At 40.1% G+C, this 18,948-nt stretch overlaps 1 protein-coding gene across 8 annotated transcripts in view; it reads left to right on the forward strand.

The window, feature by feature from the left end:
- The window catches only part of tead3b (TEA domain family member 3 b), a 48,827-nt gene that overhangs the window by 10,977 nt on the left and 18,902 nt on the right, over positions 1-18,948 (forward strand). For 7 of the 8 annotated variants that reach the window (XM_084738359.1, XM_084738305.1, XM_084738297.1 and 4 more), the window contains exon 2: positions 12,093-12,347. In XM_084738359.1, coding sequence (XP_084594485.1) covers positions 12,341-12,347 — 7 coding nt within the window. In that variant the 5' untranslated portion in view covers positions 12,093-12,340. Of the gene's footprint in view, positions 1-12,092; positions 12,348-18,948 lie in introns of those variants that run through there. The other variant, XM_084738351.1, reaches the window with a different exon arrangement.

The raw sequence follows: 18,948 nt of genomic DNA on the forward strand, positions 1-18,948 counted from the left end.
AGCAGGGGTCTGTTTTCTGCCAACAAGTGTCCCAACTCTCGCAGCAACCTAACAAAGGCCGCTCTTTTAAAGGCACGAACAAATCCTGTAGTGTATTGGTGAACAAACAGATGGAGGTATATACAGTACATGATGCCAGTGGGCTACGATGGAGAGACGTTCAAACATACAACAGGCTCGATGGCTCTTCAGGGGAACAGACAGATTTGAAGAAAATCTGTTAACAATCTGCTTTGGGACATGAGTCAGTAGATTTGAGTCATGGCAATGAGAGTGCACAGACTTACAGACAGGACAAGAACGCTGATTGTCACGTAGTGTGATATGATCAAAAATCTGGTTACATAGTTTTATTTATTATCAGAAATGAAGAAAAGCAGCAAAACCTCACTTTTACTTTTAAGAAGCTGGAACCAGCAAATGTTAAGACATTTGTGCTTGAAAAATGACTGAAACTATTAATTGATTATCCAAATAGTTTGCAACTAATTTTCTTTTGATTATCTAATCAATTAATTGACAAATCATTACAGCTCTAATATAAAAGACAAGAAATAGGAATGTTTTGTTTTTTATAATACTTGATATCCTGATATAATCTACCAGTGAGATTCACTGCCCCCCCTGAGAGGAACAAAATGTTTTATGCTGTGACTTTGTCATGTGTAGAGACATTTAGGTTCAGAGACCTTTGTTTTGAAAATTTATTGGAAATTACAGTTTTGTTACGGCTTCCTTTTCTCATCATTCTTGCTCATCGTGTCTGTTGTGTTTCTGCATGCCTGTGCTGAAGTCACTGACAATGGAAATCCTAATATTACACTGGTAAAATTCGCCTTTCATATTGTTGCATTGTGTAGTTGATGCTGAAGAGAGAAATTGTTTTTCGGGGCTTGTCCTTAGGTGAGCCTTGCTAAGTATTAAGCTAACTTGTTAGCTCGCCATGTACTGTACAGATATGCATACATTTGTTTTTCTGTGCTTTATTTAAAAACTACTTAGCACTACTACGCTGTACCATTTGTACCACTTCTATTATTTCCACTCTACAAGTGAGTTATTTACCACCCGAATCACAAGTTTCATGTCTTGCAGCTTTATTGTTTCGGTTCAGTTTGAATGTTCTTGTCTGTTGTTTGTAGCAAAAACCTCTGATAAACCCACGCTACACTACTTACCCAGCACCAAACAGCAGACAGGCACGGTTAACAACTAGCTGGTGAACATCACGGAGCATTTAGCAGCTAAAGAGCCAAATATTTTCTTCAGGAGTTGGTGGAGACCAAAGCAGAGCTAAAAGGAGAGACAATAATGGACTTCATCAGGTGACACAATGGCGCTCTGTATCTGCTGGGTGTGTAAATAAGCAACTGTTTGCAGGTTGGTGTATTGTGTTGGTGCAGGCTGGCTTGTGAGTGATGATAGATACTTCTGGTTCTGGTGCATTTCTATAAAAAATATTTAGATGTAAGTGAATGAATAACAGTTGATTCTCCTGATTGTGGTGCCCCTGCATCTACAATGGTAGAATATACCACAATTAGCACTCATCAGGTTACATTCTCCTAAGAATATTACATCAACATGAGCAACAGTTTAACACAAATCTCCAAATGTGACTGACTCTATGCAGATTCAGTCTGATGGACCAGGTACATAAAGATAGCAGCCTCTTTACTTGTTGTTATTTGATGCTCCTTCTCCCACAACACAAAAAGCAACAGAGGTTTTTCTGCACAGGCTTTTCTGTCTGAACTAGCCTGAGAAAATGTGCATATTTGTTTGTTGTGTTGCCTTTTGGTATTTATGGCATTTTTAACAAGTAACATCAAAAAGGTCATGTTTTTATGCATCCAGCTCAGGCTCTCTTGACATCATTAAAATAAAAGTTGCTCTGACTGTTGTTCTGCTTACAAGGAGGAGCCAGTTTCTGTTGAAATTCAGTCGCTTTGAGAAACCACAGCTGAAGTTAGGAAACACTGAAGCTTCAGAATGAAATAAATTATGTGACAGTGAAATTAACAGCAGGAGCACAAAACTTACTGTACACATACTCTGGCTAACTGTGGTTTATCGTACTGATACTACTGTCCGAGCTCAATGGGCTCACATGGCTCTCATGGTGGGATGTTTAGTCTAAGCTCCTACAAACAACAGTTCCAAAAGGGTTCTTGCTGAAGCTGAACTTCTATTCAGAACTTTTGAAGACCCCTCAAGGGTTCTCAGCAAGGCTAGGGGTTCCATTAAGAACCCTTTTTATCCAAAGAACCCTTTTTGGAAAACAGAGTTCGTCAAGGATTGTTGAAAAACGTGGCTGTTAAAAGATGTTTTGTCAATTTAAACCATGATAATTGTGACATAGATTGTTAAAATGATGGATGACCACAAAATACAGTCTATGGGATTCAATAGATTTTTGCTTCATCTGTGGAACACAATATGGTTCTTTGTAGAACTCCAAAGACAAGAGGGTTGGTCCCCCTTGGTAGCTTCTATATGAAACCCTTGGAACATAAAGTTCTTGGTACAACCCCGTTGGTGGATTCTTGTCAGGGCCCTTAGAAAGTGGATAGAGTCCCCAGATACGTCTTTACCACCAACATGGATCTAACCCGTTCTGGTTCTTGCACCAAATTCTGACCTGTTCTGAGCATTTCAACGAAACATAAATTGGTTCAGAACCTGAAAAGTTAGTTCCCAGTTGGATCCAAAATCACGGTGCAACCAGGTGAAATTTGGTGGAAAAGGGCCTTGAGAGGGTTACACCATCTCTAGAACCAGAACTCTTTCTAGGGGGCCCCTCTCCACCAAATAAGCTCTGGTTCTTGGACTGGTTCCGTTCAAGATCCTTGAAACCTTGATGCTATGCAGTGAACCAGCCCGCATTTCCATCAGTTTTGACGAGAATCATTTTAATCAAGGAAGTCATCAACAGAGGGTGTTGCACAATCCACAACAAACTGTTGAATATGACACGCCCACTTTGGTTCCCAAGCAACACCCGATATTTTTTTGGTTTCAGCTGGGAACCAAATTTCAAGTTCCAAGCTGGTTTATTTTTGGGGGATACAACAGTTAAAAACTGGGTACTTGAGCAACAGGGCTGGTTCTCTGTTGGTGGAGAAGAGCCCATAGGGGTTTCTGGGTGGAACCTTTCACAGGACCCCTTTACACCAAATTACCTCTGGTTCTTGGACTGGTTCCATTCAAGAACCTGAACCAGCCTGCATTTCCACCAGTTTTGAGCAGAACGATTTTAATCATGATGTTATCAACAGAGGGTGTTGCATAATCCACAACAAACTGTTGAATATGACACGCCCACTTTGGTTCCCAAGGAAAGCCTGCTAGTTTTTGGTTCAAGCTGGGAACCAACTTTTTTTTTTTTTTTTTAGTGGAACTTCTCAGAACGGTTCAACATTATGTGCTTGAGCCGGAATGGTGCCGGTTTCTCGTTGGTGGAAAAGGGCCTTCATAGAGGGTTATAGGTGGAATAATATATAAACAGTTGTACCAGGAACCAAAGAAGGTTCTCCTATGGGGACAAGCCGAGGAACCCTATATGGTTCTAGTTATCATTTTTATGTCTAAGAGTGTATGATCCGTCCTGTTTGGTCTTAAACGTGGGTCAGTTCCACGAATGTTCCTTTCTCACCAGCAGACTGGAGAAGAGATGTTGCCGTCAGGTCATAAAAAATCGGAGACATTACAGAGAAGTCTTGACTCAAGGTCTTGTCTTTGAATTCCGCTGCGTAAGTAGAAACCCATCTGTCCGGTCCATCTGAGAGAACCAGGATGATCTCATGTTCAGTGGAAGATAAAATTGAGGAATAAAAGAAAATGTTAGCTCTTCTTTCTCAGAGTGAATCGGTGTTATTGTGTTGACTCCTGAATGTCATGCCGTCCACTGAAACACACAGGCTCTGTTTGTTTTCTTGCCTGTAGGTGTTTGTAAGGGATTTCCTACACTCTCTCCGTGGCACACTTAAGCAAATGCCTGTGATGGAATCCCTTTCCTGATTTAGTCTGTACAGACAGCTTTCCTGCATGTGACCCAGCAGCCTGAGAGTGACTCAGTAGAATTACTGGAATTCATGGGGACATTTCACCGCACACAATCCTGTCTAGAAGGAAAAAAGGAAACTCGGTGCAGTGCCAATAAACTCTGCTTGGTTCACAGATGGACTCAGAGCAGCAGAGATAAGCCGATTGCTGAAAACAGAATGCAATGTGATCGCTCTGGCCAGGGCTGGGAAAATGGGAAGAGGGGTTCTGGTGCGTGAATGTGAGGGACGCATAGCTGTGCAGCGTTATTACTGAATTTTGTGTTAAAACATGAGAGCAGCTTGTCATTCAATCAAGATCTTTCAGTAAAACCTCCCATCTGCCGGCCGCCTGGAGGAATCTCATACATAAGTTTGTGCTGAGACAAGGGAAGTTAACAATTATTTTGTTTATCCACATTACTTGTCAACCTCGAGAGCTCAAAAAATAGAGAGGATTTCGAACCAAAGACGGGGGTCTGAGAGTCCTCACCCAGACAAAGCTTAGTTTCTTTCTTTCCTGCACTCTGGTTACTTTTAAATAATGAGAATACTAAAGTAAGAAGTACATGCATTTTGCAAACAGGTGCCTGCAGATGACAATTGGACCAAAGCCCATAGTCTCACCAAGTCCGCTTCAAATTTAATTGCAATGACACAGAAAATGAATATTTCACAAATGTTTTTATACTGCGATACTAACAGCAATGTGATATATTGTGCTTTTTTAAAATCAAATTTTAGGAAAATTGTCATATTAGAAAGAATAAACCATCATACGCATACAATCTGTAAAAAGTTAAAAATGTTTACTTTTTTATTGCCCACTGATAGATTTCTAAGTGCAAAATGGTTGCTTGAACAGTGGAGAGACTGGCCGTTATCAAACCTTACATTTTTTCAAGGACACGCCTCAGCAGAAACAATGATTTCCCCCCATTCTCCTCAGTGGTAGTCACACGACTTCAGCGTGTCATCACCCAGTATGAAGGGCCACCCGTAAAGACTGTGGGTTGATTCTCCAGTGCAGGCTTTTTTTTCCTGAACTCTCAATTGTTTCCACCAATTGTTTCAGAGACTGACTCCTGAGACTACGTGAAAAAAGTTTGCATACAAACTTTTAACAGTAGTATCTCTATACTCAAATGTAGTGATATTCTCTTACACCCCTTATCTTCATGTGTGCAGCTCCATGTATCTGCAGTTGATATTGTTGTGTGAGTCATTACTATGTTGTCGAGTTTCTCACCCAAACTTGGCTTAAATCGACATTTCAGTGTGCTTGTAGCAGCTGTTCTAATATAATCAATATGTTAATTACAACAGATTTTCTTCTGAGATGACGCGCTGGCAGTAAATCATGCCGGAGAGCCGAATCCCAGAGGTCTTTTGTTGGAACTCTGCGCGACTGTCAAACTAGCTGTTGCATTTGAGTCCATAAAACTGTCCTCGTCACTTTATTTACCGCTCTGTCACTTTCATCATGAAGTCATGACGACCATTGTCCTGATTTTAAGTCCTGTGACTCCAATAGAGGACGTATTGAAAAATGGCTCCACTGACAATGCCCTGCCTCTAGTCTGAGCTGCGAGCGTCACAAAGCGGGAGCGTGTTCACTGCTGATGTTGCATTCCAGCTGGAACAATCCCACTGTTTTCCAGACCCCAAAGTGGACGCCTAAATTGGACAACACCCCCCTCCCCACCCTCCCCTCCAATGCCCCCCCCCCCACCCCGTCCACATACACACCCCCTCTCCCCCTCTGCTCTCCAACCAACCAACCAACCAACCAACCCATCCACCACCCACTCCTCCCCTACACGCATCCCCTGGTCTCCTGTCCTTATTTGGGTAGAGACGTTCTGAGCGCTGGGTGGAGGGGGGGGGGGTTGAGGCGGAGGAGGGAGGGAGGGAGGGCGTTGGGTTGACACAAGGGAGGCAGGAGGAGAAACAGTGAGCACTCGCAGCCCTTTCTTAATAAGGACATGTCTGGAATTCAGGCCCCTCTCTTGGTGAAGAGCCTCTCTTTTCGCAGCACCTCACTCGAACACACTCTCGTGAGCCCTCGCAGCTCCATCGAGGTCGTCAGATCTGAACGCCGCTCGCTGCTCTTCACAGCTCGCAGTGCTGAGGAGGTTTGCGGTGTTTTCTCAGCTATAATTGGAGATAAACAATAGAGCGGCCGCCCCCTCTCTCCTGCCCTCCTTCCCTCACTGTGCCACCAGTCTTTGATTATTGCCCCGGCTCTACTGAAGCTGTTGCCCCGCAGCACCTGTGCATTCATTAATGAAACACTTTGAAAGACATTTTCACACCGGACCACACAAACAGCATCTGCTGTACTCGAGGCTCACACACAAATGTGTATTTAAGGATTACGCTCGTGTTAATGTTAATGGCTCTTTGTGCCTAAAGATGTTTCTGTTTTTAATTTGTACCAACAGGCTTACAGCACACTGGCTGCTGACAGAAGTATCACAGCTAATATCATAACAGACTGCCATCATTTTTTGTTTTTTGTTGTTTTAACACCATTTAGAGCTGCGACCAATGATTTTGTATGAATGCTGATTTTTTTTCCCAATTAACGGTCATCAAAATGTCAGACAATAGTAACATACCTGAAAGACCATCATAATTTCCTCTAGTCTAAGGTGACATAATTAAACTAAAGGTGATTGATTTTGTTAATTGACATGTTCATAATTTAATAATGTAATTTGTTAAGCAAAAATGAGAAATATTTCCCTGTTCCAGCTTCTCAAAAGTAAAGATTTGATGCTTTTCTTTGTCAAGCATGATAGATATCTTTGGGCTTTGGACTGCTGGTTGCATGACACAAGACATTTTAAAGGTCCAGTGCGTAAGATTTACGGGTAATTATTGGCAGAATATGTCCGAAATGGAATGTAATATCCATAAGTGTGTTTATTATTATTGTCTTTGCATCAGTTTTGTGCATTTATTTGTGACCTGCAGGACCAAAGTTGAATAAACCGGTCCTAACTCTGGTTGTATGTAGTGAGCTGTCATTGGGAGAGATCCAGCCGTGTGATCTGTGAGGACTGACATGGATCACTTGAGCTGCTGATGAGTGCTCTGTTTCAGTGTTGAGTTTTAACGCCGTGACCCTGTCGCAAATGGTTCGCCATAACCAATACCCCCTCAGCTAAAATTAGCAGCTTGACTTGAGGATATTTGTCAAACTCTCGTTTGGGTTCAGTGACGTCCATGAATTTCATGTTGCAAGTTCTGCGTGTGGCAGAGTATCGCTGCAGGAAACTGGTCTGCCCCGACGCCTTTTGATCTCTAGTAATTCCTGTTAAATGATGATGGGAAGAGAAGGGAAGCATCACTAATCCTCCACCTGGTCTTTTCCACCGGTTTGTGGTCCTCGGATGATTTGATGTAACAGCAGCGATTATAAAGTGTGAATCTTTCCAAATACTTAGAGATAAAGGTAGAAGAAGGGGAGGCTAAGGGAGATTTCTTGGCATGAATTGCCATCTTTCATTTAATGTTATAAAAGAGGCCTTGTCTGACTTTATCTCTAATCATGAATATACCCAGATTAAATACAACTGCTCTTTGGCTGCACAGTTTCAGTTTAATTAAACCAGGAAGAATCTGTGGCCTTGAGAAAAAAAGTTTCACTGATTTGAGTAGATTTGTTCATGTTTTTAATATTATTTTCCCGAGTAAATTTAAAATAGGCTACAAATCACATTACAAGACTGAAGCTTTATTTCTGGTTTTGTACGGGTTTCAGGGTGTCATCATAACAGTTCATTCCGCTGTGTCAACGTGTCACTGTTAATAATGTTTATTTCAGTAAACCAGTTCATTCGTAACCTTCAAGTACATACAACCAGTGGACATCGTTGTTTATGGTGAGATTGTTACAGTAGTTTCAAAAGTTATTTCCAAACAGAGGTGTTAGGATACCAGAATTTAAAAAATTAATACAAATGTATTAAACAAAAGATACTCGACAGATTTTTCGCATGGCAAAAAGAAAAAAACTCCAAAGCTCACAAAATATGATTTTTTTTCTTACAAAAACAAACAGAAAAACAAACAAACAAACAAAAACACTAGCACTCAGTGCTGGTACAAAAAAAATCTGAACACTGGCTTTGCTGCAAGCCAGATTTCAGGCATGAAAATTAAGACTAAACTGAATTGAGGTCTTGATTAGGTTGGATGGTAGTATTGTTTTAAACATTTGGTATTGAAAGTGGACATACTTATTTATTTGAGCAATCATTTACTATGTTATGCCGTTTTAAATAAACAGAATTCGCAGTATTTAGAGATAGAGATAAAAAAGAAAAAAAAAACAGTTGTGTTGTTACTGCAGTCGAACATGTTGCACAAGCTTGCTGGTAGTTAAAGGCTGAGGATGGATTATACAATGTGGGGTGGGTTGTGGGTTGTATGAGGTACTTATGCAGTAGATGGAAGTTTGTACCGGCATGAAGGCTTAACAGATAACTGTTCTGGACAGGGTCAGCAGCAAAAGGCACTTAAAGAATGGTCCACCTTAAAAAAAGTCATTATCAGTTTAAGTGTACGATATATTTAGAGTATTTTCACCACTTTATTTTGCTCTCAGACGGCGTTTTCTGATGGGAAACCTTCATTATAGAAGTCAAATTTTGCACCCTCCGAACCAACCAAACCAGTAATTTTACCTCACAGAGCGCTGGAGGTGCTCGTCCACCGGTGCCTTGATCTGTTTGTTTGTTTGTGTTATTTTTGTGTGACTTCTGAACTATCCTTCTGAAACACCGTAGACACATCATAACGCAAATAAACTAACAGATCGAGGCAGCAACTTCAGTGCACTGTGAGATAAAATGACTGATTTTGCCTGTGGAGTTTGGTTGGTTTTGAGAGAGCAAGATTCGTCTTCTTTCCCGTCAGAACAGGCTCTCTAATGGCAAAGTACAGTGGTGAAAATATTAAAAATATACCGTACAATTAAAACTAAATTGTGGTAGTTAATATACCTTTTGTTGAGACTCAGTCCACAGCAGTATATTGTCTAGTTTCTGTGCTGGGACTCCTCTTTGCTTCTCCAAACTGGGGGCACGTTGACCGCCATCTACTGCAGGTGCCTCACACATAATCTGAACTATCCCTTTAAATCCAATCAGATTGCAGCTCATTTCTAAACAACCTGTCAGCAATCAAAGACTCTGTTCCTGCCTTTTTCAGTTAATCCTTTACTGGCTGTATGTGAGACCTAAAAGAGAATAGGTCATTGTTGATTTGTTTTTTTTATGTTACAGGATTTGTTTTTTTATGTTACAGGAATGATACTATTAATATTTTCTGACTCTCTGACTGTGCAAGACCTCATAAAAGAAGAGTAAAATATGGCTTGTGACTGGGGGAAAAAACTGAAAACAGATAATGTATCATACTCCTAAAATGTTATAATATAGTCTCTAAGTGTTACTTGATAATCACTGAAGTTTTCACGAACACTCAGTTTGGCACGCTCTCTATTTATTCATTAGACTTTATTTTTGTCAGCATCTGCAGAAATGCTAAAGCAGAAACACAAGCATCCTGGGAGGATCATGGTTACCTCATAGACTTCCATTTGAGAAACAATACAATGCTGAAGAGGCAGCTTGAAAAATACTTAAGATCTTTGCCTGCAGTCAGCCATAAGCCAACCACATTGGGACACAGTTCCCAGACCACAAGAATTCTTTGAGGCCAGCGCTGATTAGTGAGGTCTTTAAACTTCGTTTTATGGAATATCTTGAATTCATTTGGCCGTTTCAGAGACATAAAATATAGGAAATTATAGTAATAATTACGGTTAACATTGTTTATTCATACAAATTTAATGACTGCCATAAAGAATATGTCAAAGGAAGCCAAAGTTGTGACCTATAGATGAATGACATTCCTTATTCTAAAGCATCTCTCAGTGTGCTTTACGTGAACTCACACAACTCTGAGCTTTTTTTTGCAGCTATGCAAGTCATTCCAATTATGCATTTTTGTAAAGAAAAAACAGTCAAGTTCAGTACGGAAGTTGTTAATTCGGTTGCAGAGATGTTTTATCTGAATTTTATCAAATCTCTGTTCCATTTTTCTTCTGTTTTTTTAATCAGTCCTGTAGGTATCGAGCTGACATTCATTTACGAATGTCAGCAGTGTTGCGTCATACATTCAGAACAAGGAAACAAAGTAAGAAAGCCGTTGACTGCGCTGACCTGTTTGCTCAGTGGTTGTCACAGTTCACTGTGTGAAGTTGAAGGCAAGGCAGCAGTGGATGTATTCTGAGAACTTGCTCATCCAGCACAAACACCAAAAGGGTTTTTCAGGCTTCCTCATACCTACCTTTCCTCCACACATGACTGTCGCAAAAATAATATGCTCATTAGAAAAATGTTGGCTGGTAACTAGACAGTATGACAGGTCTAATGAAAGAGTACGTTTTCATCGTAGCTTTGAGGTTATTACCTCTGCTAAGGAGCTTATGTTTGTGGTGCGGTTTGTTTGTCTGTTTGTCAGCGGGATTACAGAAAAACTACTGGCCCGATTTTCATGAAACCTGGTGTCAGAATGTAGCAGGGGTCAAAGGAGAACCCATTCAATTTTGGGATGGATCTGATTCACAGATACACAAATTTGTTTTTTTTTTTTACTTTTGTTAACACTGCAAGATAGGGAATGCAGCTTTTGGAGTAAATATCATACATCTTAAAATCCAATCGATAGTAAATATCAACAGTGACAAAACTTTTCCAATTGTAGCGATACAATGACTCCATATCAGAAGTGACATTCACAGGAACCAGTAATCCCAGAGGGTAGCTAACACATGTGATTACTCAAGCGTCAGGACGAAAGGACAGTGGTTTCATGGGAGAATGGGGACATGTAACAACTGTGACACCACTACATTCATAATAACACTTTGTTCTCAAACTAAGACCATGCAGCTAATTATACTCTTACTGCTTGACTACAGTAAACTTCACCAGAGATACTGAGGGAGAACTTGACGAGCACAAGCAATAATTATTGACTGTGACATTTGCGCTTGCAATCTTGCATTTTAAACGGACTCTGCGGAAGTCTGTTTTTCTTCTGATGGCATCACATGACCTGCAGTTCTGACTTTGGCCATTAGACCAAATTTATGTTGCAGACCTCCACATCAGGCCTATTCAACTGGTGGCCACCCACCTCACTGATCATTTATGAATATGATAAAAGTATAAATAAATAATTTCTTTCAAATGAGTGAAGCTAATTAGCCCATTCATTGGTTATGTCTGTGGAGAAAGTTTAGGAGGGTCAAACTGAATTAAAAAAAATGAATTTATTGAAACAACAAGCTACTTTTAATGTAGGATTTTAATTGCGCTTTGTTTTTACTGTAAAAATAAAAAGGTGCACTGTTCTTTGTTTTGCATATTTAAATTAATAATAATTAAACTTTACAGGTCAGACAAACTTTTTAAATCAAGCCCTTTTAGAAAAAATATTGAATCATGGTTAATTACAGCATGCTTGTTCTTTAGTGGTGTTTTTCAATAATATAAACAATGTGTGGATTAAAGGTAAAAATGTTTGTTATTGTCAACAAACCCCATGAATAGACCAAAACCACTTGTGAGTATTTACATCACCAGGATAGTCTGAGTTGGCTTGACTTAAAAAAAACCTACAGTACACATGCTTATAATTACAAAGCATTGCAACAGTGTGGCTCACTGATGTGTTTTAAATGCTTGTAGACAACAATGGAGCTCTTTGGCACACAGGAATAAACTGTATCAAGATTTGGCTGCGCTTGTATGAAATGTCCAGCCATTTTTAATTTGGTCTTGTTGACAAAAATAAAAATAGAGAAGATCACTTACCCTTTAACTGCCTGGTAAAGAAAGCTGTGTTTCAAGCTGTTAACACTGTTTGGGTTTCTTAAATAATTATGATTATGATGATTAACATTTGCTGAAGTTGTACAAATCAGTGTCCAATAAAAGCAGCTAATCAGTTTGCGTCTCTATTCCACAGATCTCCCACAGATCCGTTGATATTGGGGCTCGGGGTCGAGCCCAGGGGGAGCCGCCACCATTGCGTCCAACGAGTGGAGCACCAACGGTAGCCCAGAGGATGGGCTGGACGGGGACAACGAGGACAAGACCCTGGACGGGGACGCCGAGGGCGTGTGGAGCCCGGATATCGAGCAGAGCTTCCAGGAGGCCCTCGCCATCTACCCTCCGTGTGGCAGGAGGAAAATCATCCTGTCAGATGAGGGCAAGATGTACGGTGAGTGAAAACAGCCAGAGAACAGAAGAACAATTACATGGAAATCAGCAAAGGTGGCAACAGTACACACATTCTTTACTCAAGTAGAAGTACACAACGTTTTTACTGCAGTAAAAGTGAAAAAGTACGGGCTCTGAAATGTACTCAAAGTACAAAAGTAAAAAGTTGTCCACTAACTGAACCTCACCTTTTCTCTGCGGTCGAGTCTCCTTTTCTGTCTGTTTTGTCTTTAAAGTTGTTTTTAGTTTTGTTAAGTCTTTTTCTTCTTGTTTCATCTTTTTTGTCTTGTTATATATTTTACATCATTGTTCGACTTGTTATATCTTTTTCATCTTGTTACGCCTTTTTTAATCTAACATCTTTTTTTTTGTCTCGCTACATGATTTTTTTTGTCTTGTTATGTCTTTCACATCACTTTCCATTCTTGTTACATCTGTCTAGCTTGACATGCACTGATGGATACACTAAGAAATTTTCTTTTCTATGTGTTATTGTCGTGCCCAATTATGTTGAAGTCAATCTTGATGTTGATGCTAAATAAAAATAATCAGTAATTCCACTTGAATGCATTAAAACTAAAGTAACGGGCCTGTTTTGAAAATGTAAGGAGTAGAAAGAACAAATATTTATGTAAAAATGTAAGGAGTAAAAGTAAAAAGCCACTTAGAGTTATTTACTTCAGTGCATTAATCAAATATTTGTACTCAGTTGCTTTCCATCTTTGGAAATCACTTCCACAATTAATGCACAAAAATGAGAAAACCATCCATTCCACAGAGATTTGTGGCTAAAAGACAACAAACATCCATCTGAGGAGAAATGAGAAAACTGCTTTTCTTCCTCTTGTCACAGCTTTGACACAGAGGTAATGTTTTCTTTCCACACAGCTCTCTTTAACAAGTCTGTACCTGTTGCGCTGTGACCCAGGGGCAGGTTCTTCCAGTCGCACCAGCCCTCTCAGAGCTGGTTATTGCCGTCTTGAGAGCATCTCAGCTCCTCTCCCCCTGATTTACACCTGTCTTTTTCTTCAGAGCCTTTACAGCCTATTTTTATGCCCACTGTTTTTACGGCCTCCTCTCTTCCTCACTATGCTTTCAGCCGCAAAACCTGCTCTTTGTGTTTTTTATCGCTGAACGTCATGCGCTTGTTTCTGCCCACACCGGTATTGCTGGGAGAGTTTTGCCCGTAGGTGTCTGGTTGGAGCTGGTTTCTGGAGAAGTGTTGCGTTTGATGCTGGATGGCTCGGTTAAATGAGCAATAATTAGCACAGCGTGAATCGAGACTCGGGAACAAAAACATCACGTTGGCATGTCGAAGATCTTGAACATCCATATGGTTTGAGAATAGTTATGCTGTTTCCTGCAGCGTGTTCATTAAATTGCAGGTGTTGAGCCCTTAATGTCCTGAAAAACTCCAGATGGATATGTTGGCAAGTAGAATCACTGACATCCAGGTGTAGGAAATTGAACGCATTTGTCTTTCATTAGTTTGATCCCACTTTCCCATTCCTCATTTTGAATCAGAACCTGCTGTCCTAATTAGATTTGGCATTTGAAGTTGGGAATTTTGCTGAACAGCAATAAATGCTGATTGACAGGAATTGTGCTGCCTTCTCTGCAGTTTTACTTGCCGTTGTCCTCAATAAACCTCTCTTTGGTTTTGCGAAATTATGTTATTTTCACCATCGTAATTCAACTCCCTCCAGCCCTGCTTTGTAAGACTTTCCTGCCCTTTAATTATTGTCCATCATGTCTCGAAAACTTGAAATTGATTCCTGCTTCAGAACAACCAGAAAAACCATCAATCATTGCCACCAGAGACTCAGACAGACTGTGTATTTTAGAAGCATTAGTGTTTGTTTTTAAAGCCCTGTGTTTTTGGGTGGCTTTTTTTCTGCGCTTGACGTCAGATGGGATTCTTTTGGCGTGATTCACCCGAGATGGAATCTCATCCTCGCATTTGTCAGGCAGATTTTGATATTCAAGGAGAAGCACATACCTGAGATAACTCAGCCACTGTTGCAGCTTCTGTTGATACTCCCATCCTGGGAAGGAGGATAGCAGTGAGAAAGCAAGTCGTGGATGGATCGATTAGTCATGAGAATATTAATTAACGAGCATATTTTAATGATCCGTTAATGAATTAAGTCATTTATCAGGCAAAAATGTTAAGCATTCAATATTTCCATCTTGTCAAAGTTAGACTAAACAAAATATTTTCAAACATTACCTTGGGCTCTAGAATCTCCTTATGAGCATTTTTCACCCTTTTATGACATTTTAAGAACTTAACTATTGACCCTTCCTGCCCCTTTTTGCTCTATGCTCCAACAGTTGAGCAAACTTGGCCCCTTTGTCAGCTTCCTCCTTTCCTTTTTCCCATACTTAGATGTGGTACATAGTAGGCTTGTCCATGTTGAAAAGAAAACCAAAGGTGGTTAAAAGACGTTGGTGGGGCACCATTAAAAGTGACATATATCACATCTCAAGTTTGATCATTTTAGCCAAAAATTAGCTCGCTGATGATTGATGTAGGCTACATTAGTCACTATTAACATTAAATTTGGCATTTTTTTTTTAAAGACAAGATCTTCAATTCCACAGAGTAAGTAAGTAAAACAAAAGCAGCTTCTCTTTTCTCGCTGACGACCATTGATTTTGCTACATTAATGACTCTCACTGGCAGATGTATTTATTTAGATAAGCATAGTGCTAATGCACATGATATAATGCTAAACAAGTGAGGCTAAAGCTGCATGTCCCAGGAGTAGCATTAGCATCTTCACCAGTTGTTGATCCATGTAAAGGAGCACCATTGTTTGTGTATTTCAGTGTAGAGCTAGTCAGCCCTAAAGCATGATAATAAAAATAAAAATTGAATTAAAATGAGGGTTTTGTGGGAGGTGGGCCTCCTGTAGGTAGTGAGCTAGTTAGCTGGACATGGTAAGGCTTGCAGCTTTGCCTACATTACAGCATGTAAAGACAGAAGTTTAATCTATTCTTCACGTTTGCACATATGGTTTAGGTTTTTGAAAGACTTAAAAAAAAGAAGATGCCACCCTCCAAACTCTTTGAGTGTTGCTCTGCTTAGAGTCCCATGCACACTGCTTCAACATGAAGAGAAATACACAGTTCCTGTTCGGGGGAGGGGTTTTAGTGAAGGGTCAGTTAATTAATTAATTGTAAAATTAAATGATAAATGTTGCAGCCGCTTAAAATATAAGCTGGATACAGACTAAACTGTTGGACTAATGATATCATGTTCAGTCTGTTTACAATAAGCATTTCTGATTAATTACATTTCATCTAAATAAATTAATCAAAATGTCTTTTTAGGCAGAACATGCGCTTAAAATTAACTCTGTTTGTAAACCTATAGTATACTCTTTCACAGTGACTCAGCTAGTTTACAGAATGTGTTTCATTTATTTACAGACCTTCAGCACAAACCAATGCAGGCATCTCTAAATTTACCCAAATAACCCTTCAGTCCTGTTTAGCAGGGCAGCGTTGTGTCCCCGACTCCATACATTTGTCATGAGAATGTCAACAAAGAGGCAGGCCGTGCACAAGCCTGCCCCCTTAGCAACAAACTGTCAGGACCCCTTTTAGAGGCCCGTTTTTTTCTAGGGCACTAAACACCCTCTCCACTTACAATAAGTCATCTGAGGCTCCGCTGGCAGAGCCAAGGCATGCCCCAGAAGAAGCCTTCTCACAAGGTGATTACCTCAGACATCTAAAAGCTGCCCTGACGTGAGCTTGGGGGAATGTTAACGATTGCACTGTATGTAATACTGTCTACCTTGCAGTCTCAGACTCCCAGTGGCCTCCAAAAGCAGGCAAGTCATCCCTCCCATTGGGAATTCCACTTTTTCTGCCAGGATTTTTATTATTTTTTTTTTCATTTGGTGGGAAACCTTTGCAAATTTCCATTGCCTTAGCAAGATGACTGTTTTATACATGTGTATTCTTTGCTCTACAAACCTGTCTAGACTTCCCAGCAGCAGTGCCAGTCATTTACGTAGCTCAAGGGTGACGAGGAGTTCAAAGAGGAATAACACTTAATTTTAATAAGTCATGCATGTTAATAATCGCTCCAGCTGTTTCAGAACATGAAGAACACTTAAAGAACGTTAGATCTAGTTGGTGATGTCATTACATTTATAACAGTTAGAATATATCTAACTGTAATAAAACTGTCATGAACTGTGTAGCTGTCTTAGAAGTGTCAAATCTATCATAACTCTCAGAAGTCCATCATTGATACTAACATGATCACCTTTTTCATCTTTTTTTGATGCCACACTCATGTCTGAATGGTAAACATAAGGCCGCAGTTAGCAGCCAGTTAGCTTAGCTTAGCATAAAGGCTTGAAACAGATGGAAGCATCTAGCCTTGCTCTCTCTCTCTCTCTCTCTGAAGCTTACAAAATCCACTGACCAGAGCCTCTCAAAGTCAGTTAATGAACAGGTTGTATCTGATATAAAAACTATAGTGTAAAAACTATGGTCTCATGTGCCGGACCAGGAAGTCAAGTCCACCACATAAACCCTGTGAAACCAAAAACCATTTTTTGAACACTTTGTTTTATGTACGGATTAAACAAGCGAGATATAATATGTTATCTATTGAGTTTTTCAACTTGTGGTAGGCAGACTTTGTTATCTTGTGACAGATGCAGGGTAGCTGGTTCCCCTCTTCGCAGTCTTTATGCTAAGCTAAGCTAACCAGCTGCTAGCTGTAGCTTATACTAAATAAAGTGATACAAGAGCGGTATCAATCTTCTCGTCTAACTCTCTGTAAGAAAGAAAATTGAACTGCTTCCCAAAATGTGAACTCAGTGTTTTGTTTTGTTTTTTTGAACGGGCTTTTCATTATTTGTCTGAACTAAGGACTTTGGTTAACACAAGCTTAAGAGATTTTCATGGTTTGTTGTGCGATGTAAAATCTGTCAGTAAATAACACATTCATAAATTTTGAGGCTTTGACGTATCTTGAAAAAGGTGGCTGCTCACAAGTGACTAACTGAGACCACAGAGGTTGTCGGGGACATTAATCACTTGTCACTTAGTCATGGTGAGGTGAAGTCATGTGACCGTGGTGCCATTTGTTTACATCCTAATAGCAGCGTTATACTTAGGGTGAGCTTTATGCTTCAAAGGTCATAAATGTGGTGTTCTTTAATGAGGATTGTCTTGCTACACAAAGCATTTAAGTGTCATACATTTTTTTTATTCACCACAGAGCTTGTTTTCTGCTCAAAAACAAAATCCAATGGAAAATTCCCTTTGGCTTTTTGCGAAGGGAACGAGCACAATGCTAACCTCTAGGCTGGCGTGCAAAACTTAATGATTTATTATCGGTTCCCTGGTGACTTTGCTTGGTTTCCTCTGGCTCCTGAAAACTCTGCAGGACATTTTGTTGCAGTAACAGTGGGTATTACCTACACAGCTTATGTTGGTATGCATTTACAGTATACTAAGTCTTTTGTAATATTCTTCAAATATTCTGGACTTTTTTCCAGTTGAGGTTGGATTTAGGGTTTTTGTTTTTGCTTTTTTTTGTCTCTTCTTTCTTTCTTTTACTTGTATGTGTAAATTTTTAGGTGTGTAAAAGACTATCGGTACGCACATCACTAACACGATTATATTTTGTGATACTAGATCGATTCTCAAAAACACTGTATCATGATATCACGATACATAAAAGATTTGAGGCTACATTTTATGTTGTGTTTAAAACCCCGACCGCTAGATAACAGTTATTATAGATCTTGGCTGTTCTGATTGCATAAAAAATGTTAACTTTTTTTTTAACTAATATGATGGTTAGATAAAAAAAAGCTCTGATGTTTTGCATATTGGAATCACTCTTAGGTGGTTATCTGCGGTGTCTTTTTTTTTTAATAAACTAAAAATAAAACATTCAAGCAATAGTTGTGGTTCAAAGACGTTTTGTTCTTGGTCGAATCAAATAGTTGGCACATTTCACACCCTTTTAGAGTTCAGAGGAAGTATCTTCAGAAGATGCGTGTGTCAAAAAAATGTTGCCTGTCTTGTTTTGGCATGTTTTGTACTGACATGTTGTTCTCCCGCGTTTTCTGGCCTAGACAGGTATGTCAAACCCCAGCACACACCTCTCTCTCTCTCTCTCTCTCTCTCTCTCTCTCTCTCTCTCTCTCTCTCTCTCTCTCTCTCTGTCAGCCCTGCAGCTGTCACTACTGCAAAGCACTCTGGGTACAAAAAAAGAGAAAAATTTCAGCGCTAGAGGGAGGCTCATGTCTGTTTTGACCTTTGAAGGCCACATTAGGAATTAGCCGCAGGTCCGGTGCGTGTGCAAAGTTTTGAGAAAGGATGTGTGTAAAGGTATCGGGGGGGGGGGGCGGCTGAGCGAGCTGTAATGATGACTGAGCAGCAGGCCTTCCCTGTCAGCCCCCTCACTGAGATGTTAGGAATGTTTTCAGTCATGGCTGAGCAGTATGTTAGCAATTTAGGATTACCTCAATGTTATGAGAAGGGAGGAGGGGAGAGAATATGGGTGGAGAAAGGGTTCAGGAGGGAGACAGAGCAGGAGAGAGGCAAGGAGGGAGGAGGGGAGTGAA

Source organism: Lutjanus erythropterus, chromosome 2 (assembly GCF_056507025.1).
Source record: "Lutjanus erythropterus isolate fLutEry1 chromosome 2, fLutEry1.hap2, whole genome shotgun sequence".
In the NCBI taxonomy this organism is placed as follows: Eukaryota; Metazoa; Chordata; class Actinopteri; order Lutjaniformes; family Lutjanidae; genus Lutjanus; species Lutjanus erythropterus.